The 26,187-nt window shown below is 39.5% G+C and overlaps 6 protein-coding genes across 6 annotated transcripts; 3 read left to right on the plus strand and 3 right to left on the minus strand.

Annotated features, from left to right (window-relative positions):
* Positions 1-188: 188 nt before the first annotated feature.
* Positions 189-3,311, plus strand: BATDEDRAFT_22846 (uncharacterized protein; the record flags this gene model as incomplete). Its single annotated transcript, XM_006676584.1, has 3 exons — positions 189-828; positions 992-1,196; positions 1,331-3,311. 3 exons carry the CDS (start codon positions 189-191, stop codon positions 3,309-3,311), a joined length of 2,826 nt encoding a protein of 941 aa, XP_006676647.1.
* Positions 3,312-4,772: 1,461 nt separating this feature from the next.
* Positions 4,773-7,271, plus strand: BATDEDRAFT_36604 (uncharacterized protein; the record flags this gene model as incomplete). Its single annotated transcript, XM_006676780.1, has 3 exons — positions 4,773-4,909; positions 5,868-6,181; positions 6,398-7,271. The coding sequence occupies 3 exons, from the start codon at positions 4,775-4,777 to the stop codon at positions 7,194-7,196; spliced, it is 1,248 nt and encodes a 415-aa protein (XP_006676843.1). The 3' UTR covers positions 7,197-7,271.
* A 670-nt stretch (positions 7,272-7,941) lies between these two features.
* On the minus strand, positions 7,942-9,697 carry BATDEDRAFT_1910 (uncharacterized protein; the record flags this gene model as incomplete). The annotated part of the gene is made up of 4 exons (XM_006676407.1): positions 7,942-7,998; positions 8,072-8,686; positions 8,831-9,382; positions 9,452-9,697. Coding segments are annotated over 4 exons (1,470 nt in total), but the record flags the coding sequence as incomplete, so codon positions are not given.
* Positions 9,698-10,051: 354 nt separating this feature from the next.
* Positions 10,052-18,224, minus strand: BATDEDRAFT_86195 (uncharacterized protein; the record flags this gene model as incomplete). The annotated part of the gene is made up of 10 exons (XM_006676975.1): positions 10,052-10,850; positions 10,939-11,062; positions 11,154-12,894; positions 13,064-15,503; positions 15,641-15,928; positions 15,999-16,295; positions 16,389-16,755; positions 16,891-17,216; positions 17,424-17,588; positions 18,122-18,224. 10 exons carry the CDS (start codon positions 18,222-18,224, stop codon positions 10,321-10,323), a joined length of 6,381 nt encoding a protein of 2,126 aa, XP_006677038.1. The 3' UTR covers positions 10,052-10,320.
* Positions 18,225-18,451: 227 nt separating this feature from the next.
* Positions 18,452-23,537, plus strand: BATDEDRAFT_22849 (uncharacterized protein; the record flags this gene model as incomplete). Its single annotated transcript, XM_006676585.1, has 20 exons — positions 18,452-18,598; positions 18,720-18,903; positions 19,065-19,108; positions 19,203-19,258; positions 19,380-19,522; positions 19,653-19,842; positions 19,924-19,949; positions 20,393-20,569; positions 20,645-20,757; positions 20,840-21,019; positions 21,104-21,138; positions 21,224-21,467; positions 21,548-21,856; positions 21,941-22,011; positions 22,116-22,245; positions 22,266-22,550; positions 22,628-22,717; positions 22,783-22,836; positions 22,916-23,173; positions 23,283-23,537. The coding sequence occupies 20 exons, from the start codon at positions 18,452-18,454 to the stop codon at positions 23,535-23,537; spliced, it is 2,991 nt and encodes a 996-aa protein (XP_006676648.1).
* A 137-nt stretch (positions 23,538-23,674) lies between these two features.
* On the minus strand, positions 23,675-24,620 carry BATDEDRAFT_22850 (uncharacterized protein; the record flags this gene model as incomplete). Its single annotated transcript, XM_006676586.1, has 2 exons — positions 23,675-24,405; positions 24,509-24,620. The coding sequence occupies 2 exons, from the start codon at positions 24,618-24,620 to the stop codon at positions 23,675-23,677; spliced, it is 843 nt and encodes a 280-aa protein (XP_006676649.1).
* Between the last annotated feature and the right edge of the window lie 1,567 nt (positions 24,621-26,187).

The raw sequence follows: 26,187 nt of genomic DNA on the forward strand, positions 1-26,187 counted from the left end.
AATGAGACTGTTTGCCATGCATTTTAGTTTAGCGTTTCATTTACGTGAATACGGCAGCAAACCAATCCTTGAGTTGCAATGGTGGCTGACCGCCACGTGGGCTCAACCAGTTATCCACCAGCACTCGGCTATTTGGTGAATTTCCGTCAAGATTTGACATTGCTTTCTTGTTTAAAGCAGGTATAACAATGCCATCGTCTATCAGTACTGCTGTTGATGACTCGGTTGAACAACCTTCCATACCGTCACAGACAGACTTACCATCTCATCAGCATTCTCATGCACCTACGATCGCTACAAAAACTACTGGAAGCAACAGTCCGACTCCATCTCATGAATCAAATGGCACTTTTTTACACTGCAGTGCTCCACCACAACTACAGTCTATCTTGAATGGCGCTGGTGATTGTCTAGAGCCAGTAGTCACTTCATCCATCAGCAATCCTGTTGTGCAGACTACCAACCCAACTTCTTCTGTTTCAAGTAGCCCTGTTCCACTAGCATCCTTCCTATCATCCAGCGAGTCCTCTTTGTCTACCATTGGCGATGATCATCCATTGCCAACCTCAGGAGGACTGGTGGGCGATGACTGGCCATTGAACTCTAACCTTGCCCATATGGATGTGTTTCATAACTCAGTCTCGGATGTTGGCCCTTTTTTTGCGCATGCAGACACATATTCTGCTGTCCCGACAAACCATCCTACTGCAAAGATTCAACCATTAAACAACGGCTTGTATTTGGATTCTTTACTAGATGTCGCCATCAATACGCCTTTGGGTAGTGATTCTGACAATGATTCGTCGACTGGTCACTTGTCAAGCAATGGTACGAATCTGTTTTCAAAATCGGCTAGTCGTTATACATTCACCTCCATTATTTAACTGGACTTGCTATGAATCAATCTTATGAATGGCATACACTTGGTCATTACTTTAATATTTGTTCACCAGCTCATACTTTATTGTCATTTCACCATTTTAACTCATAGATTCCAGCCTGGATAATGAAAGTAATGACTCTATGGAAGATGGAGAATTGAGATCTTCTATGATTGTTCCTTCCGCCGGAATGCCGGAGCCTGGAACATATGTAACTGTGTTTGACTATATGCCTGCAAAACCTAATGAACTGGCAGTAAAGTTGGGCGACATCATCAACGTCCACCTTACGTTTCACGATGGCTGGTGTCTAGGGTATGCCTGTTCTATTTTTAATCTTACTATATATTTGAAATTTCTTTAGGCTCCGTCTATAGAATCATCAACTGATTTGATTTGAAATTTGTGTATGGATTATGCCAATTTTCTTGTTTTTGTCATGAATTTAGTGAAAATCATCAAACTGGCATAGCAGGCATGGTACCTCTTTACTCACTTGTTAAACTCGCGCCGGAACTTGAGCGTGAACTTCTTGAAAAATTGGCTCAGTCACAAGCCGTCACTAAAGCTGCAGATACCTCGGAAAAATCTACAATTGAAGAGTGTTTGGAACCTATATGTGTAAGCAAAGTTTCAAGAGGCAGCGTCGAAGATACTTTGACCGAGTTATCTTCGCCTAATCATATTTTGGATCTGGATCATTCCGACATTTCAACATATGTTGTAACAATGGGGGATCTCAGGCGTGTATCTATTCAGTATATTCCTCATTCACTCGAGTCTCGCGGATGGGAATTCCCAAAGTCTAACTCCAGCAAGGCAACAACGTTGTTTTTCGTGTGGAGATTTCCTGCTGAAAAGGTTGGTATTTCTGGCACTTTCAATAATTGGAAACGACAGATTCCAATGTTTTACGACCATGGCAGCAAAATGTATACTGCGTTTGTAGAAGGTGATCATCTATCGCACGGCGATATTTGCGAGTATAAATATTTTGTTGACGAGAAATGGACGTGCGATGATGATCTACCTATTGTTGTTGACGATACTGGTTTACAGAACAACTTTTTGGTAGTCTGTACTCAGTTTGCGTACGGGAAAGAGATTATCATTGATGTTCCTTGTATCCAATACGTTGAGCAACAATCTATTTACTTTCATACTTTGGAAAAAACCGAATCTTGGCAAGAGCCTTTGTACTTTAGCATAAATACCGACAGCATACTTGCAGTCACCACTCAATTTGTTCAATCTGTCAAGGAACTTCAGACAGTCCATGTTGATCCAGTAACAACCCCACTTGGATATGATGTGCCTACCACTTCCAAGTTACGTTGCATGGATTTGGATGATACATCACATGATTATGTAAATGGATTGGTCGATGCATCAGTGCCGATAAAAGAAATCATTGCATCCTCAGTGCTTTTAGAAACAGTCTCAACTACCTACCACAAAACAGCCGTTCCGCATCACACCCCTGCACTGTTTTCGACCACTTTTGATGATTCTCTAACAAATTTGAAAGGGTTTGACACCAATGGACTTGGTAATCACAAGGTATTGACTAGCTATCAAAATGAGACGGACAAATTCCTACCTTTTCAAGTTACTGACATATCCACTGTCCATCTAATCTCACATCCTCGTTCTGTCGTGTCACAGGTTTCTATGCTAGATAGTAAGACAGATTCGGCAGTGTTTATCAACAATCACCGCCGCGACACTGCTAGCTCTCTTTCCCCAATATCACTTAAGCAGCTAAGAGAATTTTCTCTTTTAGAGCTGGATCCAGTTGCATCTCGGAAATTTGTTCAAGATGTGTGGGATCATGCCGAATTCATTTCCGCGTTGTTAGAAAATAAGCAATCTGCAGGTCAGAGTGATATATTGGATGACACGCTTTCGGTCTACTACTCTGCGAATGGTTCGAGCGTAAATGGCGAGGAAAGGCGTGACTTGCATGCATCGCATGATCAGACTGGATCAATAGAGGCTGATTTAGATGGTTCTTTTTCTCAAACCTTTTTTTTGGAATGGTCTACTATAGCAGAATGGTTAACTGGAGGCACTGTCGCCTTTGATGGCTTTCCTATGATACGTATTACCCTACTTTGGATAATTTATATTCAGGTCTGCCTTATTCTATGGCGTGCTGTTTACGTATTTGCCGATGTGGTATTGCACATTTTGATGCCATTAGCGGTGATGGGTGCTACTGTTGTTTCTGCAGCACTTTTTTTGATGGACATGAATGATGACGATTTTCTTCCTATGATATGGACTGCATCCTATCACTTTGCGCTTCAGGCTTGTCTCTATATGGCTCTTGCATTTCTAGTACTAATGGTGGATCGCCAATGGAATTGTCTATCAACACTATATCCTTTGTCGCTGCTTGTTTCATCCAATAATATGGATGAAGCATAGGTGACTTGAGCATATTTGAGAAGAATATATGTAATTTTTGTAATTTTTATAGTGAATAGGATTAAGAGGTGCTATAAAAAACAAATAGAAGCGTATCGCAGCTGTTGATATAGATATAATATTGAAAGTATATACGTAGATTAGAAAAATGTTCTTTTGGAGGGGTCGAAAAATGAAAAAAGGCTTCATGAGTAACCAGACTAATGAAACGGTTTATAGACAAATTGAAAGTCGATAAATTCAAAGTAGACTTTTATGCCGATTTGGATTAGTTTTCAAGATCAACACTAATGTCAATTGTAAATATTAATAGGTATGAATGTTGATGTATAAATTTTAGCAGAATGATGTGGGCGGGTGGCCGAGTGGTCTAAGGCGGCAGGTTTAGGCCCTGTTCTCTCCGGAGGCGTGGGTTCGAACCCCACCCCGCTCACTTTTAGTATTCTGTTATAACAGAATCTTTTATCTTGCAGTATTTGTCTCTTTGGAATGGCCAAGTCTGTACTTTTTTATTAGAAATTGATGTTGAACATTTCCACTTTTGGCATACATTGTTGACTTCCAGGCTCATCCATTGCAATCCAGATATCGGGTGTTACCAATCCAACTCATTCTTGTTATATCCTAATCTCATGTTTTCGCGATCTAGCCAAGAAAAAGACTAGCAAACTTTGTCAAGGAGTTCAAGACACAATATTGTTTAATAAATTTGATATGAATTATCATGTCAAAACTGACTGATTGCTATGTATTTTGGCACTCTAATGTTTCATTTTACACAAACTCGACTATTTGTGGGTTAATTATCGAAGCCGTAATATCCGTGTTGTACTCCTGAGGGCACGCGTATAGTTGTTGACATTTTTTTCATTGCAGCTAGCGACAAAAGGTATGATAACGCAGAGAAAGTCAGAAATGAGAAATTGCCAGTAATCATTAGTATGTATCATGTGTTTAAAATACATAAACTTGATTGAACCACTTTTATGTGTAGTCAGACGTTGTCTATATGTTTTTTTTGCAAATATCGGTAGATTATTGGTTTGAATGGCAGGATCATCTATCAATCGTGTTTCCTGTACCACGGCAATAGCCTGACTTGTTAAACAACCTGCTGCTTTTGACAATTCAACATAGTATGTCCCTCATTCGATCTAGCAGCTACTGCCTGCTGATCTTGGTGTTGATCTTGTTTTGACGCGAGAGCTTCAGCGTTCCACCTTTATCCTTTACATTAACCTAGACCAGCTGTGCACTGTTATAGAGTCCATGTTTCCAAAAGGCTGAAACAGTAGCTTGTTTGATATTATCAGAATGGTTTCAAAACATCATCAGATTGGGCTGTTGCAATAGAACCAAAAAAATATTTTTTCCTGTTCTCATTCTCATTGTCACTCCTTGCGATGAATTTATTTGCAAGTTACTCGTTACCATCCAGTTATCCATTTATTACTATTTTACCAATGCATCAACAAGAACAACTGCAGGAAGAAAAAGACAGTCATAATGAAATCTCGTGGCCATCTTCTGGAACCGACCAGCAACAGCCTATGTTTGGGTGTATGGCTCGGAACGGAGATCACACTGCCATGCAGCAGGTCAGTTAATAATGGCGGGGTTTCTTTATACAATGGGATAAAGCCAGATTCGATGTGTTTAGGCTCGACTCCATACATTGTTGTGGCTGCTTAAATACTGCCATCTTTTATCCCATCTTACTATGCTGTTGTAAGCAAGATTCATCACTGCATTTTGCCAAGTATTGTCTTGACTGCCCTTTCTATTGCCATTAAACACTTTTGATTCTCTCTAGCCTTTTTGTTATACACAACTGGACTGGCAGCCCATACTTGCTATATGGTTTAACTTATTCTTGAATACTAATTATATTTGCCGATCTAATGATGGCTGTTCAATTGGTAGTGATGATGATGGGTATACTTGGTTATGAGTTGAACTGAGCTTTGCGCTCAATTAATTTGCAGCCGTATTCATGTAAAATGTGGTATTATCTTGCAGTCTCTGTTTTGCTTTAGAATATACAGTATTCGTTGCGCTTTCCTACTACAAATTGACTCTAGTAGACATTCTCAATCCTTGTTTCAAACACTGCCCATCATATAATACAATCAAACCATAGTCTTGAATCTCTTTCTCCATATTTGGCATACCCATACATTGCAAGATCAACAAGTTTGAACTCATATTCATTTCAACCCAGATATTGGGTCTGGGTGCTGTCAATCAAACCCATCTTTGTTGTATCTTAATCTCATATATTCGCGATCTAGTTCAAGAGAACAATCGCAAGAATGCAGCTGTTGTTTTCATGTCAATCATCAAGAGAGAGTTCAGTCAATGAAAGAGTTAAAGAACACCATCTTGTCCAGTAAATTGACACCAATCATTTTATAACGCTTGGCCAAGCTACTACCTTGTTTATACTCAACTATTTCCCCAACTTATGGATTTGATCAATTGAATATTCTGCAAATTTTATTCCAAATTTTTTGCCAAGTGTAATCTGACAACTTGACTTCTCAGACTAAACACCAGCATTATGTTCAACAACAGATTCAAGAGCTCGAGTCTTTTCGAAAGCACCACCAGCAACCGCTACATTATCCGCAGCCCAGGGCTGATGTAATTTCTCAAGTTCCAACCTCCAGCCACGATCACATCTGCTCGCATTTGTACCACAATGGCTATCTGCAAGGACTCTATGCCGATTTGGTTGTCAGGATTCAACAGCAAGGTCCTCCCGGATTCAAACTATTGGTTGATGGACTAATATTCAACTTGCACAGAATAATTGCCATTCGCAGCCCTGTTTTGGCAACACTTCTGCACGAGCAAGAGATGTCTGGCGAGTAAGTTTTGGTCGCGTTTGCTATTTTTACACCAATCATATTTTGCGGTGATGGAGATCATTGTCATTATTAAATGCTATTGATGTATTGTATATGTGTCGCTTATTACACAACACCTTATAAATTCAATGTCGCTCGGCAATTTTGCAAACTTTAATATTGACTATTTTACTTACCTGCCCTTGGCCTCCAATATCACTACAATTAAAATATTAGATATCAGCCCATGGCTTCGGTTATACTTAATACAGAAGATCCATGCATTACTCCACAAGGTGTTGGAATTGCTTTTGGGCATCTTTATTCCTCTAATGGACATGCACTTTTATCTCCTAAACACGGTAGTAAGCCAGACCCTGATCGCTCCATCCTTTTGCGTGCAGTTTTTGCTAGCGCATATCTCCTCGGCCTTTCAGATTTAATTGCAATGACCAGTGACTACATCAAAGATGATATCTCCTCCAGCTCTGTACTTGGATACTGCCAGTTTGTTTCTCAGCCCAACTCTGCAAGATATGGTCCTGCCATAACCCTACTTCGTGAGAGCATTTTTACTTTTCTTTGTAAAGGCTTGATTGGTGAAATTTCTGAGAGGGTCGGTTTAATTTGGCAGAAAAAAGACAGTGAAGGATATAAAACTCTTGTACAACTGTTTGCCGAACTTCCCTTTGAATGGCTAAAGCGTACTGTCGAGTCTAAGTCGTTTGAGGTGGCTAGTGAATTGGAACGGTTTGCATTTGCAAAGGAGATCATTCAACTTCGTGCTCGCTCACGCTCTCCTTCGACACCCTCTCTTATAATGGCTGGTGATGAAAATGTGTTGCTTTCATTTGGAGGTAGCAAGATCAGCGGTAGTGGTGTCACCATCGTAAGAAAGGCTCTTCGTCACTCCTTTTCTCAATCCCTTGGACACATTCATTTGACCACCTCTGAAACCAACGGTGCAGGTGCTAACGGATTTAATCATACACAGCAACTACAGCCTGAACGACGCGTCTGGAAAGCTAGTCATTAGTCTTGCCTGGATGAACAAAAATGTTGATCTTAAAAAAACAATACAAAATTAAAACTATCAGTGTGGTTTTTTCTGATTTTGCATAATACTTTTTAGTTTTGATGTTTTTGTCCAAAGATTAGGTTTGTATATTGACTTGCCTTTATTAACATAGTAGCACTTGGATCCAATCTCGACTTTAAATGAAAATACTGTTGATTCAAGCACTGACCATACTTTATGAATAGTCTTCCAAATAAAAGCATTGAACAAATCAAAAAAACACATTGCTAGCTTTAATATTATTATATTCATACAAAAACTGGGCTCAATTACTCAAAGCAGCATATTCACGATGGCAGATTGTTGGAATAAATTGACACCATTACATGTCATCCGAAAAAGTGAAACCTTTGTTTAGCGGAGTTTGTCGTTTGTCCTTTTTGGTTTTCATGTAATCACGTTGAAAGTCATCATTACTTTTGACGGCACCTAGTGACTTGTGACTACTATGGTGTGTAGCGTCTTTTAAGTAAGATGGGTGCGCATTATCGGGTTTGAGCTTGATATCTGCTAATTTAGAGTGTTTTGACATGGACATTGTTGCTAGCCCAGGGTTTTGAGCCATGATAATAGCAATCTGTTTTTTCTCACGCTTGCTCTTGCGATCTGACCGTTTTCTTTTGATCTCCTTGCTCTGTGACCATGCCACTGTTTTCTTTTTATACAATTTCTTTTTTGAAACTCCACTTGTAGTTGCATTAGCAATATTGGTTAAGCGCTGTTTTTCACGCGATTTATCCTTGTATTTAATTGTATCAGGCTAGCACATTGACCAATCAAAGATTATACATTTCAGTGGTAAATAAATATGTACATAATCAAGTCGCACAAACAATACAACTTACATCAAATTCAGTTGCTGCAAAATCAACCTTGATCGTTTTTAGTTCTGGCATTCTGGGCATTCTCAATAACCCAAATGATCTTGCTACCAAACTTAAATCGACATCCTTGATGCGAAAAATAAAATTGGCTTGATGCTCGCTATATGCACGAACCCAACTAACAAATGCAATGATCCCTTTTTCATAAACATCGCGATCACCCAAAGTAATTTTTTTTTGGTCTTCACAAAGCTGCGAGATTTTTTCGGGTGGTATGGTTTCCAACATCATCTCCACAATAGGTACTTTACGAAGCTGCAAAAATTCAACGTACGCATCCTCATGTTGTGATAGAAATACAACAGCACTCCCTTGTCTCCCAAAACGGGCAGCTCTGCCACATCTGTGGGCAAATGCTTTTGGATCTTGTGGTGCATCAAATTGAACAACCCAGTCTACGTCAGGAATATCCAAACCACGAGCAGCAATATCTGTACAAATAAGTACAGAAGACATGGGGGCCTCAGTAAACTTTCGATATACTGCTTCGCGCCGTTTTGGATTCATTTTCCCATGAAGCGAATGAAACTGTAAGTCAGGACAATTATCAATTTGGGAAAAAAGCTAACGTTTGTATTGTTAAAACAAATGTTAACAATCTCCTACTTTGTAAATGATAAATAGCGTGCACAGATTTAAAGCTGATCGATACTTTTAATGTACCAATCGCAATTCACTAAAAAAACAAAAGCAGTCAAAAATACAAACCTTGTGGTAGTAATCAACACACGCACAAGTGGAAAAGTATACGATAAACTTTTTGTCTTGGTGCTTTTCAAGTAAACATAGCAGTTGTGAAAGCTTCTCATCTTGTTTGACAATGGCATATCCAATGCTTAATGAGGAAGGTGTTCGTTGATTAGTGTCACCACCATCAGTGGCCTCTACTTTTACCACAATCTTTACTGGATTTCGTAGTCCAGCCTTAACTAGCTGGCCCAGTCCTTCATTCATGGTGGCAGAAAATAGTCCTGTACGTCTTTGTTTGGGAATTTTCCGTAAAATTGAAGTGAGAGCAAGCTCAAATCCCATATCTAGCAAGCGGTCTGCTTCATCCATGATCAGCACTTCAAGTTCTTTGCAGTTAAAAATGTTTTGACGCTTCAATAAATCATCCAGACGTCCAGGCGTGCCTATCAATATATGTGCACCAGTTGCTGCAAACTGCTGAACGTCCTCGCGAACTATATTCCCTCCAATTAATAGCATATGCGAAATACATACAGGGGTAGCTGGAAAGTCATTATCCGTTGATTGAGGCTTTGAGTCAAAATAAGATCCAGTTTTGGCCGCATAAGCATTTAATGCGTCAATAAAGATGGTGAAAACGTTATAAATCTGCTTGGCCAGCTCGCGAGTAGGTGATATGATAATAGCCCCAATATCATTTTTACCAAGCGGACGATTATCTGCGTATCTTCGAAGAAGCATCTCTAGTACTGGAATGACAAAAGCGAGTGTTTTTCCAGATCCAGTAACTGCCTCGACAACTACGTCCCTATGTTTCATAAAAAGAGGAACTGTGGATGCTTGAACCGGTGTCATTTGAGTGAAACCTTGAAGTGCAAGCGCCTGCCGTCTTGATATGCAGAGAAAATAGTAATAAGTGCACATACAGTCAAATGTTAGCCAATGCTTTCATATTCAAAAGTTGTATCAATTGCGATCAAAGCAGTTGTTGAAATCAAGTCTAATACATATAGTATAGCATACATAGGCTCCGAGAGACTGGGCTCTAGTAAATCCCAACTTCCAGCATTTGCAATCGATTCTTCGTCCATAAGTCTGGTTTCTAGTCATGCAAATTGTGAAGCTCGGATTATCAAAAAAATTGGTTGTAAATTTTTTCACCTGATGAAACGTTTTCAGGTGTCAATCTACATCTTCAAATCGCAGGTGGATGCGACAGCAGCTTAGTTTCAACATAAATTTAAATAGCAGTATTAGACAATTTATTTGAAATCTGCATTAAACAATCTTAATAAACGGTAATTGGCAGCAACAGTCATTTGACAACACGTGGGTTTGACCTGACTCGATAGAAACGACAAGTCAGAAAGGCAGTTTTATGCCAGTTTTTGATACTGAACATAGTCAACCAAGTAAAATAGCCAGTCAGTTTTATTTTGACTAGATGTGCAAAACTATCAACATCTCATTAAATAGCTTCAATCATAGCCGCCATAGTCTTGTAGTAATCAGAGCGCAGTGTCAATCCAATCTGTAACTAGCAAGCGTATACCTCCAATACGCTCCTCTGGCACAAGAGGTAAATTTCTAAGAAGATCACCATCAAGAGTGTAGTTCAGTCCAATATCGTCGTTTTCCAAATATCCAATATCTAATGACAGACGCGACAGCCTTGTTGACATCTCTGCTACCGCTATACCTAGCAAGCGGTCGTCTTTAGGACTCAACAAAAAGATACGTGTACAAGCAATACTGCGTAGCTTTGAAAGAGCGTTATCTGAAAGAACTTTCAACACAGAATGGATTTCAGGAAGAGTATCCTGGAGTAGTTTTGCACGATGAGTTTGTTCATCAAGAATACTTTGATCGTCCAACATTTTGCTAGCATCACCTGCCCAGTCTTGTATCTGCTGAATACTTTCTGTAGCCGATTCAACAACATCAATGTATCGCTTAAACAGTCCAGCTCCATGTTCCCAACTATCCACAGAATTATGATCGAATTGATCAATTGCCTGCTTGAGAAATGCAAAGTCTTCTAAAAACGCAAAAAAACAAAAACTAATAAGCATTTGATGATTGAAACATTCTAGTATGGTTAAAATACTCGTATAAATCAGCCACACCATTAATAATGCGCATAGGAGCGATTTTTGAGATAAAAAGCCGCTGCGCATGCGCAAAGTGTTTTGCATCCAACAAAGAGACAAGTTCTTGAAGAAAGTTTCCCATATACCGAGAACGCAAAGCCTATTCTCGCCAAAAATCACATTAGTAAGTACCAAGTATATAAGCAAACAGGCATTTGATCAACCAATGTCAGATGCAATCAAAAACTTACACGGGCTTCGTGGATCCATTCAGCAGGAATACGAAGCTGCTTGGTAAGAAAAAGATAATCGTCGCTAAAACTATCATTGCCGAATTGGCCATAGGCAATCTTTTTTTCAACTGGCTGTCTCGTAAGTAGACCATTTACAATATCACCGCGAGTGGATGAAAGTGGTTTCCAACTGCCACTGGCATCTTGTAACGGATACCAGTGTGAAAGCAATACACGAATCAGTTCCTCGCGACCAGAATGAGCACCGACAAACAGCGATACAAAAATTGCCCATTTCCACAGTCCAAGAGACTCGAGCTGGGCTACAAAAGAAATTGTAATGCAATCCAGTGCTTTACTTTGACCAAAACACATTCCAGCCGTTTGTCTATCTTCACTAGCACTTTGTTCAGTATTGGATTTCAAATGTGGTTGAATAATCGCGGTTTCCGCCATCGTATCTTTGAAATTTCGCACTTGTTTGACACTAACCAGCATCTGTGAAAGTAACCATGGAATGCGATAGTCTAGTTGAAACATAGAGCTTGTATGTGGATGTAGTGCTGGTTCCAAAGAATAGGCGGGGTCTACAGCCAATTGAAGCAAGTGATAGCATGCGTCCAATGGCTCGTTGGGAGCATACTTTTTGAGTTCATCTTGTTTAGACTGTTGATAAGCAGGGCGTGGCCAAGGTACGCTCCCTGTTTGAAATCCCAAAACATAAGTTTCCAAAGCCTTGGAAAATCTCCAATCACCCCCCTTTCCATACCAGAAAAAAAGACCAAAGCTCCGTTTCCAATTCATCGTAGATGGACAAACGCGCTGATCCCACAGATTGGTATCGCCACTAATAAGACGAAGAATATCAAGGTAGTCGGGAGAAATGTGTGCAAGACCCTTTTTTTCATATTGCTGCCAAACTAAAAGTTGATCTATAATGGCTTGACGTGTATTGACATCCATTCCTCCACGACCTGGAACTCCATTTGAAAAATAGGCCATTTGAGTAGTATTGCTCGACAACAGCGAAATTCTTGATCCTGGGCCGTTGATTTGAGATAAAATTGATGCCAAACGCAAGTCACGGTTTTTGACAGACTCTCCAATTGCCTTGGATACTAATCTGCCTGTGAGAAACATCATAATTCGTTGATATGGATGAGGTATGCGGTCAACTTCACTGTCTGTCTCATCTTTGAGCGCGGATATAAGCCATTCGCTTAGAGCTTCTTTACGCAGAGCAGTCCGTATAGCACATTCTTGGGCATGGGTAAGTTTCTGCTTACCTACAACTGAATCCAGGAGAACGTCATCCCACAATGCACTTGCCAGTTTCCATAAAAATTTCTCATGCGTAACAGATACTGAATGCTGCTCCATGGCAACTAAAGCAATGGCCTTTTCAAGAGAGAAAAAGTCGAATGCCCTGCTTAAACGAGCTCGAGGAACACCAAATGCATGGTGTGGGAATGCTGAACTCTGAAAAGGCTCTTTTAAGTTGGTGTTCGACTGAGATTCAACTGGACTAGTATTGCCATTAACAGCATTGACATTTTGATAGTCATCAACAAACTCCTCTATATCGCCAGTATCGGAAACTATAGTTGTCACGTTCACCTGCGTCTGCTCTAAAACGGTTTTCAACGATGCAATCTGCTTAAAAACTTCTTCGGATTGATCAAAAGAGCTCTGATTACCAAATTCAAAAATATTGACTTTTCGAATAGAAACACGAGACATGGCTCCTCTCTGTGTCGCACTGAATGGTCAGCCAGTGTGTTGTACCCAGCAACCAATTGATAAAATAAAAATATATTAATAACCAATACATATAGGTTCATTCAGATGAATACTAACTTGAATCGATGATAAACCAATTCAAACTACATAGCCCACAAATAACGAAAAAGGTTTGAAAGAGTGCTCACCTCCCAGTAACTACAAAACTTCCACCTCGCCCCCACCCAACTCGAAAGCTGCGGCCCATGTATAATCCAGAATCGGCAATCATCGTGTTTTTATCACAAACAACACTTGTTTCGAATGGTGCAAGTTCAGAAAGATATTTTTTTGAAAGCACTGTAGCATCAAGAGAATCAGCACGATGATATTTTTGAGGAGACGATTGAGCTGGCGAAAGTGACATGTGGTGATCAGCAAGTTTTTCGGTGTCAAAGGTGGCTTGGAGCAAAATTTTGCCACTTGAAGGTGTATTAAAATCAGTACGCGAACCTCCCAGTGATGTGCCAACACCCATAGTTGAAGTACGTGGTCGTTTATCTATAATCGAAGCCTCATTGCTTTCACTCGAGACATGTGCATGAAAAGTCACAGGATTTTTAAAAAAATGCGGAGTAGATTTTGAGGAATCAGATAATCCAGAATGGGGCATGGCAGCAGATCGAAACAAAGACTGCTTCATTGTTTGCACTTTATGAGCAAGACTCATTCGATCGATTGCTGAAGTAGTCACGTTAAGTACTGACATTGGCATGCCCACCTTCATTGCAGCATCCACGTTCAAAGTGTCGGGAATTTCATGATCTGCTGTCTCACTTTCGTTGCCATCAGTAGCAGAGTCAAAAGCCTCATCTGTTAAATTAGAACCATCAGAAGACTCGGAATAAACTTCTTTGTCATTGTCAAAAGACTGGTCGTCCATCTCGTCTTCCTGTTCAATATATAGCCCACCTTGAGAGTCTGTGTAGCTTTGAATATACTCGGAATTTGCAAATAATGGCAACTTGCTATCAGATTCATCAGCATCCAAACCTAAACCCTTCTTAGTCTGCATACTGCTCGAAAGAGTTAAAGGACCGTGACGATGTGGAAGATCTGCCTGGTTGCGGACATGCATAAACGAGTCTTTAACATAAGATGACTCTGTAGTTAAATCGATTGTATGTACCTCAGATTCATTATACTTGGAATCATGGGTGCCAACATGTTGAAATAGCGCTGGAGTAGATTTATAAGCAGCAGCTGTGGAGGCAGGAACTTGAGCAGGAAGCGATACTTCGTCTTCATCGTCGTCCTCAATACCATATTTGCTAAAGTGTTCAACACGGAAAAGCCACGTTCCACTTAGACTGTTAAACCCAAGCCATTGAGTTTCTGGCATTGTCTCAAGCTTACTCATATGACGATCATAGCGTGGGTCTGCTGTATTTTTAATAGGCTGGCGAGTTGCCTTGTCAATAGGCCAGCATGCTGTAAGACTAATCTCGGCAGGCACATTTAAACCAAATCCGACTGGCGGCTTATTTTCCTCGTCGGGATAAACAATGCAGAGTTTTGGTTCAAAAATAACAATCGTACCAGGAATATGCTCGATTCCAGCCCTGGTTCCAAGGTGTGACGCACTTAGCAAATCTACTGGTGTCAAGAAGCATACAGAACCAAAGCTGGAATGTCTGATAGTAAATCTCTCTACTCGGCGAAGTTCCTCATCCGACATGAGCAAAAGGGTTTGGAGTGGGGGGTCCATAATGTAGTCTGCTACCTCATCTCTAAATCCAGGGGATATATTAGATAGAGACTTGAACGAATGAATGGCATGTGTAGTTTCAATGCTAGATCCGTGGGGTGTGGAAGAAGCGCTGGAAAGGAATGGTGAGCGTGATGGACTTTTCCCGCCTACAGAGATAGCTCGGGCACTCAGCGATGCCTCGGCAGCCTCTTCTAGTGATGGATCAAAACTGACATTCCGTTTACCCGCATCACCAGATGACCATGTCGATTTTAAAGGTGTTCCCAAAGATGTGTTTCCAGTGTATGACAAAACTTCGCTTGCATCATCAATAATAAGGCGCTTCACATTACGTCGAGGAGTAAACCGAGCATCAAGACCAAGCGAGGCTGGGTCTCGAGGAGATCCCTCTGTAAGCTGTAGAGACTTGAGCCCGACCTTGGATGGAGTGAAAATACCACGAGGTACTTCGGAAATACTGGGTCCGACCTGTTGGGAAGTAGGAACAAGATTGCGAAGTTTAATTTTAGCTGCACTACGCGGAGTCACTTTAAGACTAGATGCAATTGCAGGTTTTTTCTTCTCGGCAGGAGTTCCAATAAGGGCAGGAGCTACACTTGGCGCAGTTGATACAGGAGCGGCTGTGGGTTGGAGTAGTGGATTGAAACCATAAGGACTCTGATCAATTTTGGCTTGAAGTCCAACCTGAGGCTGATTCTGAATTTGACCTAATCCGTACGATGGTGCAGTATTACCAAAGAGAGATCCGCCAACTGCAGGTTGAGTTCCACCAAGAACCCCTCCGCCTGCACCAAATAAACCACCAGTTGCATTTTGCGGGGCAGCAATGCCAAATGAAGGTGCTTGTGTAGACAAGGCAGTTCCATACCCAAATAAGCCTTAATATTTGTAAATAGATAACATGTATAGCACAATTTATAAGTAAGCATGTTTCACAGAAAACCGCAAAAGGTTGGCACTGATTGCCTAGATAAATATGTGGATCGAAGCATCAGTGCGATTATATTTAGTTTACCTGCAGGCTTGGCAGTAGTGTTTCCAAACAGTCCAGTTGTAGTCGTTGATGCACCAAACCCTTGAGATGGAGCTGGTGCACCAAAAAGTCCTCCTGAAGCAACTGTTGTAGCAGGCTGCTGAGCGCCAAAAAGACCACCACCAAAGGCACCTCCAGGCTGCGAAAATGCTGTCGAGGTAGCGGCTCCAAAGGGCTGAGTAGATATAGCTGCATGAGTTGTCTGAGGAGCGCCAAATAACCCGGCTCCAACAGTAGACGCGGGAGTACCAAACGCGCCCATCCCAAATGCTATTCGTGATGCCAAAAGATAAAAAAAGTTAAACTTGACACTTATCTTATTAATGGCGCATAAACTTACCTGGTTTGACAGCACTTGTAGTACTGCCAAAAAGACCACCGCCTTGTGTAGCAGCAGGTTGGGAAAAGGCGCCAGGTTGAGTTGCACCAAAAGCCGGTGCAGCAGCAGGTGCCTGGCCTCCGAAAAGACTATTACTGGTTGTTGCAGTGCCTCCAAGTCCAGATACACCAAAAAGACCACCTGTAGTCGCGCCTGCAGGTTTGGGAGCTCCAAACAATCCACTTGAATTGGTTGCCGGAGCGCCAAATGCAGTGGTTGGCGCTGCTCCAAATCCAGTAGTAGTTTGAGCACTGCCGCCTAATTAATTTAGGTTAGACAAGATAAATGTAAAATGCATACGATTTGAAAATTTGAACTGAAGTGAGTATTTTTGTTGATTAAACGGCTTACCAAAAGGAAAGGCCGTCTTTTGACTCTGTTGCTGATTGTTCATCCCAAAGGCACCAGTTCCAGTAGATCCAAAAGTATTTGTTGTAGCAGCACCTCCAAAGAGACCACCTTGTTGAGCAGGCTGTCCAAACGCATTTGTTGCCGGCTGAGTCGCACCAAACGTATTAGTTGAGCTTGAAAATGCTCCTCCTATTCCACTGGCTGGTGCTCCAGCAGTACCCATTCCACCAAATGCAGAAGTAGTGGTAGAAGCTGATCCAAAAGCAGGCTTGGTAGCCCCAAATGCTGAGGTTTGCTGACCAAACCCACCACTTACGCCAGAATTGGAAAATTTCTTGTTCATAGCGTAGTCTTGAAGTCGAAGTTCCTATGCATTATAAAAGAATAAAGATTGAGTGACTGGACATACACGTTGATCAAGTCTATGCCTAAATAAGTGGAAGAGTTTTTCCAATGCCATTAATCAAGCCATCCATAATAGATCTGGTGTAGAATGGCTCACCTCAAACGACCAGTTTTGGTAGGCTGGCATCGCGTTGATACTTTGAAATTTTGTCATGGTAGCTGAAGTGGGCGAGTCACGTTCCATAGTCTCCTGATATGCTGGATTGCCTGTACCTTGATTATTGTGCTGAGATGTTGCAAGATTTCCTGTACCCATTCCAGCTGATTGAGTAGCACCAAACATATTTTGACCAGTGGTGCTGGCACCAAAGGCGCTTGTTCCAGTATTATTTGCAGCACCAAAAGCATTTCCATTAGTAGCACCCATTCCAACACCGCCAAACATGCCTCCACCTCCAAGTCCAGTATTGCTTCCAAACCCGCCTATCAGTCAAAAATCAAGACGGTGATGTGAAATTAGTTTAAAGATTATAGAAAACCGATCAATAAAGTCATGGACATTATTAGAAGTTGCTTAATTATAGATGTTTTTAAAAGGGATGTCGTCATTGGTAAGGAATATGCCAAATATTCTTAAAAATATTCAACATTGAAATGGATTCAACTCTATTAAACCTGCAATCTACCTACTAGTAGTTGCGGCTCCAAAAGCCGATGTTGTATTTGCTGGAGCCCCGAATGCACCCATTTGTGGAGCAGCGGCTCCGACACCTGTATTTGCACCACCAAATACACCAGCAGCAGCCCCAGGATTTCCAAACGCACTACCACTTGCGGCAGGAGCTCCAAAAGCACCTTGAATGAAATGTAAATTTCAAAAATAGGTTAATATCGACCATATTAGACATAAACATAGCACACGAACCAGAGATTCAACAGCAAAATTATAATTGAAAGGATACAAGGGAAAACGGATTGCAGTCATATTTGATCCTACAGCACTCGGCTCAATCTAAACTATTTCCAAATATCGTATTCAAACCCCAACAGCAACATCGGTGCTAAAACTCAATATACTGCAGCAACACCAAGCCCAGTATTAATCGATGGCTGAGTAACATCAAATATTTTTAGACAATTGACCAAATAGTTGTTTGGTAGTACATTCATGCTGGACATTAATGTCGGCAGATCACAAATGTTTCTCATTACCATATAGCAAGTCACAAATTTGTTCAAATGCCAACACAACATCAACGACCACAACACAATTAAACCCCAACCTCGATAAAAATTTATGTAGATGGCCTACAGGATGCAACAAAGACAAATCGGATGTAGTAACGCAAGTGGATAATCCAAATAGCAAGATATGACCAAAAACTCACCTCCTCCACCGAAGCCTCCAAAGAGCGGTGCTGGCTGCTGTTGTTGCTGTTGTTGTTGGGGTTGACCAAAGCCTGTATTGCTACCAAATCCACCACCAAACATGACAGACAATTGATATCAAGGCAGTATAAGAATATAAAATATGCCTTTAGGAAAAACAGGCGACAAATTGCTCAACCAGATTTACAGCCAAGAAAATGGCCATTTTTGAAGTGTCAATTTGGCCAAAATTACCGGACTTGCCAGTTTATCTGCAGCCAGCAAGACTGGTCGTGTACATGGCAAGCCAGCCAATCGTATTCTTAGCCTAGACAATATCAACTGAACTCATGGATTCTCCTGTCGAGAATACAGCCCAGTTTTTCGAAACAAAGTTCGTTACTACTGAAATCAACCGAATCGCAGTACAGTTTCCATTTCAGCCGTATCCACAGCAGAATGCATTGATGACTACTATCATCAACGCTCTTCAAAAGGTAGATCCAGTAGTATTGACGCACTTTATGGCGTTGAATGCTAGGCTACTAATGTAACAAATGCATGATACGATTCAGTTGGCTGACCTGCTGGTTCAATTTTTTGAATACCCATTTCAAGTCCGAAAATGCACTCGTCGAATCACCTACTGGGACTGGTAAAACCTTGTGTCTTTTGTGCTCCACTTTGGCCTGGAGATCCACATATATGCTTTGGCGAAAAGAAGCTATGCGCTCTGAGACTGAAAGAGACACGCTTGTTCTTGATCAGTTGAGTATGCAAGCCTTCGGATCTATGCATTCAGGTTAGATCTTGTGTCTCGTAACATGCAAATCTATAGACATGAAACCCCATTACCTTTGCTCGTATCTGCTTGTTAAACTATCAACAGCTGTCTAGGATAGTATATATAATATTTGTTTTTATTTATATGTATGCCATGATGGTGCGTTCACCCCGCATTAGACGATCGTCCTATTGGTAAACCACCCCAAATATTCTTTGCATCTGTAAGTATCGAGTTATCAAGCTTAAACATTCAATCGATTTTACTTTACTGACATGTGATTATTGTAAACACTTTTGCTATAAAATACAATATAGAGAACTCATTCCCAGCTGTCCCAAGCAATTTCAGAGCTTCGCAATACTGCATATAGGTAAGCTTTGATGGTATTGTGTTGAGAAAGTCTTGGCTCTTGGTTGGGATAATTGATATGACTATACTCAACATATACCACTGAAATTGTCGCAAACAACTTAACATCAAACTTTATTCAGAAATGCTGTATGCACTGTCGTTGGAAGTCGAGATCAAATGTGTATCAACCCCGCTGTTGCACAAGTAAAGAACACGCTTCGCGCTAGTCTATGTAAATCAATGGTTCAGAAACAAACATGTTCGTATCACGCAGAATCTGAAGGTGTGTAATAGTTTGATTTTTTCATACAATTATATATAATATTTTTGGGTCTGCGTTGTATATATTTTGACAATGAGAAACGTATTTATTTGTTCCGATTGATGTACATGCGGACACCATCGTTGTATAGGATTGCATAATCACGCTGCTGCAACAGCACTCATCATGGATATAGAAGATCTAGTTGTATTTGGTCGAGAACGAAAAGCATGTCCATATTATATGTCCAAAGCAATTCAGCCTCGCGCAGATATTATTTTTCTCCCTTATAATTATCTTGTAGATAGAAACTCGCGCAATTCGCAAAATTTCTCTCTCGAGTAAGTTGTTAATTGAAATAGCCAGTTTTTGTCAAACTTGAGGTTTAATTCGTAACTTTACACTTTTGATTGTATCACTAGAAATTCCATTATTATATTTGATGAAGGTATACTTTTCATAAGCCCTTGCTATTGTAAATTTACTCTAAAATGGTTTTCAATTGATATACAATGAGCATTTAGGGCATAATATGGCAAGTGAAGGCATTTAATCTACTTGTATACTTGTAATTTTACACGCTTTAATGCTTTGGTTTTAATCGCGTCAAATGCCACCGGGATATATTAGGAATCATGTTGCAATGATGCAACTTCATTTGAAATATCAACACATGACTTGGAGTTATCAATCCAGGAACTGGATACATGCATCAAGATTCTGTCAACTCATCGGCTTAAACAACAAGAGTTTTTTTTTGAAATTGATATGGACGAGATACTAATACTACAAGGTATGCATGAATCTACATGATCGTTTGGCATGTGTTGTCTGCCGAGTATCTCAACTAAACAGCACCGGTAATACTATTTGACTGAATCTATATTTTAGCCTTGCTTTTAAATCTGAAAATAAACATTCAGAAGCTTCTGAGCACTCCAAGAGTTTCCAGCAAAGAGCTAGAAGGAAGTTATATTTTAAAACTTTTTGGCCCAGTTGAGCTTGACGGCGTTGTTCAAAATTTCAATTCAAAAGTTGTTGATACTTGTTTGGGCATATTAACATATGGTAAAATATCAAAATACTATGTTTTGAACTATATTGTTGAAAACTGGATTGCTTTAATTTAACTTGAATATAAAGATCAAATCTTTGTAAAAAAAAGGCAACATCCTTCGCTATTGACATTCAAAAGTGCACTTCGGATCGCGGTTCAAGCGGCCAATGAAGATCATTCGGCTCTTTCTCACTACATGGTAAGAATCTAACTGATAGTCCGTATTGTTAAAATACCATTAACTTTGAAGCTAATTTTGAATGGTAACGTGTGCCTTTTAGATTTACATTCAGTACACTAGTACTAAATCTGACAGTAAATCTGCTACACACTATGGTTTTATTCCTGATAAAAATAATCAAGACATTCTATTGAGCTTCTGGTGCTTTAATTCTGGTGTAGCTATGCAGGAACTAAAGCGAATGAAAGTTCGATCGATAGTTGTAGCTTCTGGTACCCTTGTAAGAGAGTTTTGAGTTGATCTTACTATTAACTGAATTGCAAGTCTCACCAAGTATTTTTATTCAACTTGAATATTTTACCAGAGTCCGCTAGATGGATTTTCAGATGAAATGGGAATGTATGTACTTGATGTGTAATTTGAGTGAAAGTCATGTTGCTATATTTATTTTTTAATATTGGTATTACCGACAATTCAATGTTAGCCCATTTCCACATCGATTAGAAAACACACACGTTATTGATCAATCTCAGGTATATATTAGCGTTGTGACTAAAGGTTCACAAAACATTCCAATATCAACTGCCTACAAATCGCGTGAAACCAACAACAGTACCAAAGAATTTGGAAATGCCATTATTGAATTTGCCAAAATTGTTCCGGATGGCATGCTTGTTTTCTTTACCTCCTATTCAATCATGAATACATGCATTAGTGTATGGAAACAGGTATGCTGTGGTTTATCTCATGAAATTTAGACTGCTTTAATTATACCGCTTCATTAACTATACACCTGATATACAATTAGCCTTCAAATGATTTGATCTCCAAATCAATATGGGAGTCCATTTCAGAATTGAAATACCCAATAATGGAATCACGAAATCAACAAGAATTTGTTTTAGCGATGAAGAGCTTTGAAGAGCGAATTGATCAAAAGAAGTGGCCACCGCCAATTTTTTTTGCAATCTGCCGTGGAAGAGTGAGCGAAGGTATTGATTTTAGTGACCGTAAAGGTCGAGCTGTAGTAATATATGGTATTCCTTATCCTACGTATAAGGATCCAAATGTCATGCTGAAACAAAAATATTTGGATTCGGCTGCTGCAAAATCACAGGTAATTTACTATAATACTGGTACGTCTTGTTAAATTATAATAACAAGATCACACCATATATTGTATAATATGCGGGCAATTTAGGGAAGAATAAGGGGTAAAGAATGGTATCTTCAACAAGCATGTCGATCCGTCAATCAAGCAATTGGCCGTGTGTACGTTTCTTGAAGTTATTTAACTTTTCCACAATCTATAGAGCATTTATACTTTTGCCTCTAATCTTCAAAATAATCAATTTATTGCATACTATATTATATAGTATTCGGCATAAGAATGACTTTGGAGCAATCCTACTTTGTGATGAACGATTTCAAGAGACAAAAACTATTAGAAATTTGCCCCATTGGCTTCGCTCCAGCATCAATATTCCAGCAAGTTACTCAACTTTTGTAATGCTGTCTGATTATAGTCTATTGTGTATGCTTACATATGTGTGCTTGTAACACTACAGAAAACATTCGAGGGCACACGGAATCAATTAATAGAATTTTTTAAAGGAGCCACAAATAGGGAATTAATGGGCAATAATAGAAATAATACCAGCCTCAGCCATCAAATATTATGCAACTCATCTCTAGTTGCAGATCCGTTATCTCGACCTGTGGCCATCACACACAAGATTCTTCCAATCACATCAATCAATTGTGGAAAAGCTGCACCATTTATTCACACCACACAACAAAAAATTCCATATGTAAGCTTAGCCAAATCTATCGTACTTTAAGGTCTTTACATTTCTCACCTTTTCTGGATCTGTGTACCTTTTGATAGTATGCTTTAAAATTAGAGCACGATCCTTTGCGAGATGCTTCGCGATTTGGTTCTGCTAGTTCTCAAAAATATGTAAAGCGAACTTACCAGGTAAGTTCAATTTTTGCCGTATGATTATTGGAAATAGAATGTATGCTAACTTTGGCTTGATTTAGCATATCCACGACCCACTTTCAAATCCATCGCGACTCCAACCAGTTCAATCAAAGGTAATTGACTTGTTTTTTTAAATGGTATGATTTTGATGCCAACACTACTTTTTGATTGGGACATGTTACAATCAAAAAGCCAAGCCTTGACTGCGCCGTCGAGCAACGTTTGGAAACTACAAAATATTCATCCAATCATACTTTGCATTGCAATGCAATCGTACCTTCAGATTCTACGAATAACCTGACACCATTCCCCATCGTGTCTCGGCCAGTTTATTCTGCTCAACATATTTTACAAGCTGAAAATATCAGTACTCCAGTCACTCTTGACAAGCCTTTGTTACCGCCAAAAAATGTACTTTCCGTAAACGATCCTAGACAGTTTATGGAAAAGGTAAGAAACCTAGAGTTAAACTCACATGCCATTGCAATAATGGAATTGTTGTTAAATATAGAATGCATTCTGAAATGTACCACCATTTGTACTGACACCAATCTTACAGGTGGCAAGAATTGCACCCACAAGTATAAACAAAAAGTTTAAGCGTTTGCTCTACGACTACAGCAAACGCACCATTAAAATTCAAAGTCTGATTTCTGCGTCACTTGATACTTTTATAGACGAGTTGAACCAGTACGTTTCGTTGGAAGAATGCCTTGAATTAGCAAAAGAGTTTCGTTTATTTATTGGTAGTCGGCATCATAGTCTGTATGATACCGCACTGTGTCTTAAGATCTCTCAAAAAACACCCACCTAGTGCTTGAGACAGTTTGTCATGCAATAAAATATACGACATGAAATGAGAGGCTAGACTGAAGATAATCCTCAATTTTCAAATGCATTTGTAATCACAGCTATGCCATTGATCTGCTATAAAAATTCGGATTTACTGTTTTATTTTACCCATGAAATGGGGATTGAATGGACGTTATCTGTCAAGAGATCCAAGTAGCAGTACATAAAGATCTTTTTACTAAATGTAGCAAGTCGCCCAGCACGAACGATATCAGCTCCTGTTATCTGTTGATCTGAGTCGACTATCTTTACTATATACATTGCATGACATAATGACGGATCTCGAGGATACAATAAGAAATCTCCACCAAACTTACTGCCAGATGAAATAAACCAACCTGCACGCCACAAAAACAAAAACACTGTATTCCGAATATTCTGACGGCTCTGTAAATGCATTCCTAATCCAGGATCTACCGGCACCGCATTATACCATGGCAGGCTATTAGATTGATGATTGGTCGAGACTGGAATACTTGGTGGAATACTTGAATTTAGAGCAGATTGAATTCTTCCAGTTGTGTCTTTTTGATGCATTGTTTCAAGATGTATCTTTGTCATATGAGCAGCATATCTGATTTGCATAGCATTATAGGTATCCATATGTTCAGAAAGTTCTACCCTTTGACATTCAATGTCGGCAGCAGTGGGGATTAAATGTGATAGCTCATCATTTATGAGTACCCCTACGCCATTTGAAATCAGAAAATGCACTTGCTCGGGAGACAGGAGTAGTGGAAGGCCATGTAATGTATTTTGTAGTGGTGACAAAACAAGACTGCCAACAAAACCACCAATAATGCGCCATTTCCTGCGAAGGATCTGTGCATCTGGGATGAGTTGAATAAGACTATTGTCAGTTGATGTTTCAATGTACAAGCCAAATACTCGACAAGGACTTTGGCTGTAATCACTATTAAAAGGATGACTCACCCTTTGCATCCCATACGAGACCTGATTCTCCCAAAGCGTTTGTATCTAGATCTAACGGTCTGTATGCTAAAGTCCTGTTGACATTGATGTGAATTTTTAATTTGTTTGACATTTTCGGCTAACCCATCAAACAAGCCTATTGCCAACTATCAATTTCCATCAACCAACTGCGCCACCATTTGGATTCCTGTATGGTTGAACTGAAACTCAATCCTTTTAAACAATGTCCAACATATAAAGTACAGTCAAACTACAGTTTTGAGCATCTCCTTTACTTTTGACATAGCCATACATTGTACAGTCCCAAGTTTGATAACAGACTTGTACATTGCAATCCAAACATCAAGTTTGTTTGAATATTGTCAACAAAAGTCTGGACATGTTCATTGTTGCCAATCTGTCCGTCATTCACAAGAATTGGTTTTTGTAGTAATATTGTCGAAATCATTGACATTGTTGACCAACATTTGCGCTTGGTAAGGTCCATGAGTGCGCTCACAACGTCTCATCCAAGTGTTGATGACTACAGGGTTGTTAGGGCATCAATAAATCATTTGATGTATTAGTTTTCATGACAATATATTATAAAAAGAACATGATTAGAATGATAAACCCGCCAAAAACTGTTTTCTGAACAATGCTGTTTTTGAGTCGAGGATCTGGTAAAGGCAGATCAACAAAGTAAAAAACGTGTAGGAACACAACACTTTTACACTTTTAGTTCAAATTTCCTTTACTACAAACCGAAAACAAACAAGGAAAAAGAAGTCACTACACAAATCACATCCATACATTGTGATTGCTATTGCAGACGTTGATTTTACAACAACAGAAATATCTGGCATGACCATGACATTGAACAAGCTCTGCTGTATCCTAAAAACTCGGATACATTTGCGTTTTGACTCAAAAAAGACCACACGTTTTAGAAATGCAACAGTTGTTTCCATGCCAGTCGCGTAATGTCCACTTCAAGTGTTTGTTTTAAAAAAAGAAAAACTGAAGGTTGAAAAGATGTCAAAAATGTGAAATGTATTAGAACACGAATGTGATGTGAATACTCGCTCTGTATTTTTGTACAAGAATGAGCACCAAAGAGAAACATCAGTAAATTAAGGTTTATAAAACAATATTGTTCAGTAAATTTAGCACAAATCATGTCAGTCCTGAAAGTCTATTATGCATTTTGACACTTATTTAGTGATCCATTTTACGTGAATGTGACTGTATATAGAATCTCGGTGATAAAGTAGTAAAACATTAATTTGTAGTAATACTAACAGAATCACCTCGTCAAATTAAAACATTTCGTAATAAACAAAACACTCTTGGCTTTGAATTTTTTCATTTGACCAACTCAAATTAACAATATTGTAATTCATGAATATATATCATGACTCTTACACAATGGTTTACAGTCTGCTATCCTTCTACCCCAATTTGTCTTGTAAACACTCAACCGTCTGCTCAATGGCACTTTTTATTTATCAACAATCACAGTATTTTTCTGTGCTATCAACTGCTGTCACTTGAGTATATTGTACCAATCAACTACTGTAAATTAAATTTATCAAGATAAAAGTATATCGATAACTGTTACATGCAACTTTGATTAAAAGGTAGATTTCAAACATTGTATTCAAAGCTTGTATCAAAAAGTATTCGACACTAAGCCAAAT

This window comes from Batrachochytrium dendrobatidis, assembly GCF_000203795.2.
Source record: "Batrachochytrium dendrobatidis JAM81 unplaced genomic scaffold BATDEscaffold_2, whole genome shotgun sequence".
In the NCBI taxonomy this organism is placed as follows: Eukaryota; Fungi; Chytridiomycota; class Chytridiomycetes; order Rhizophydiales; genus Batrachochytrium; species Batrachochytrium dendrobatidis.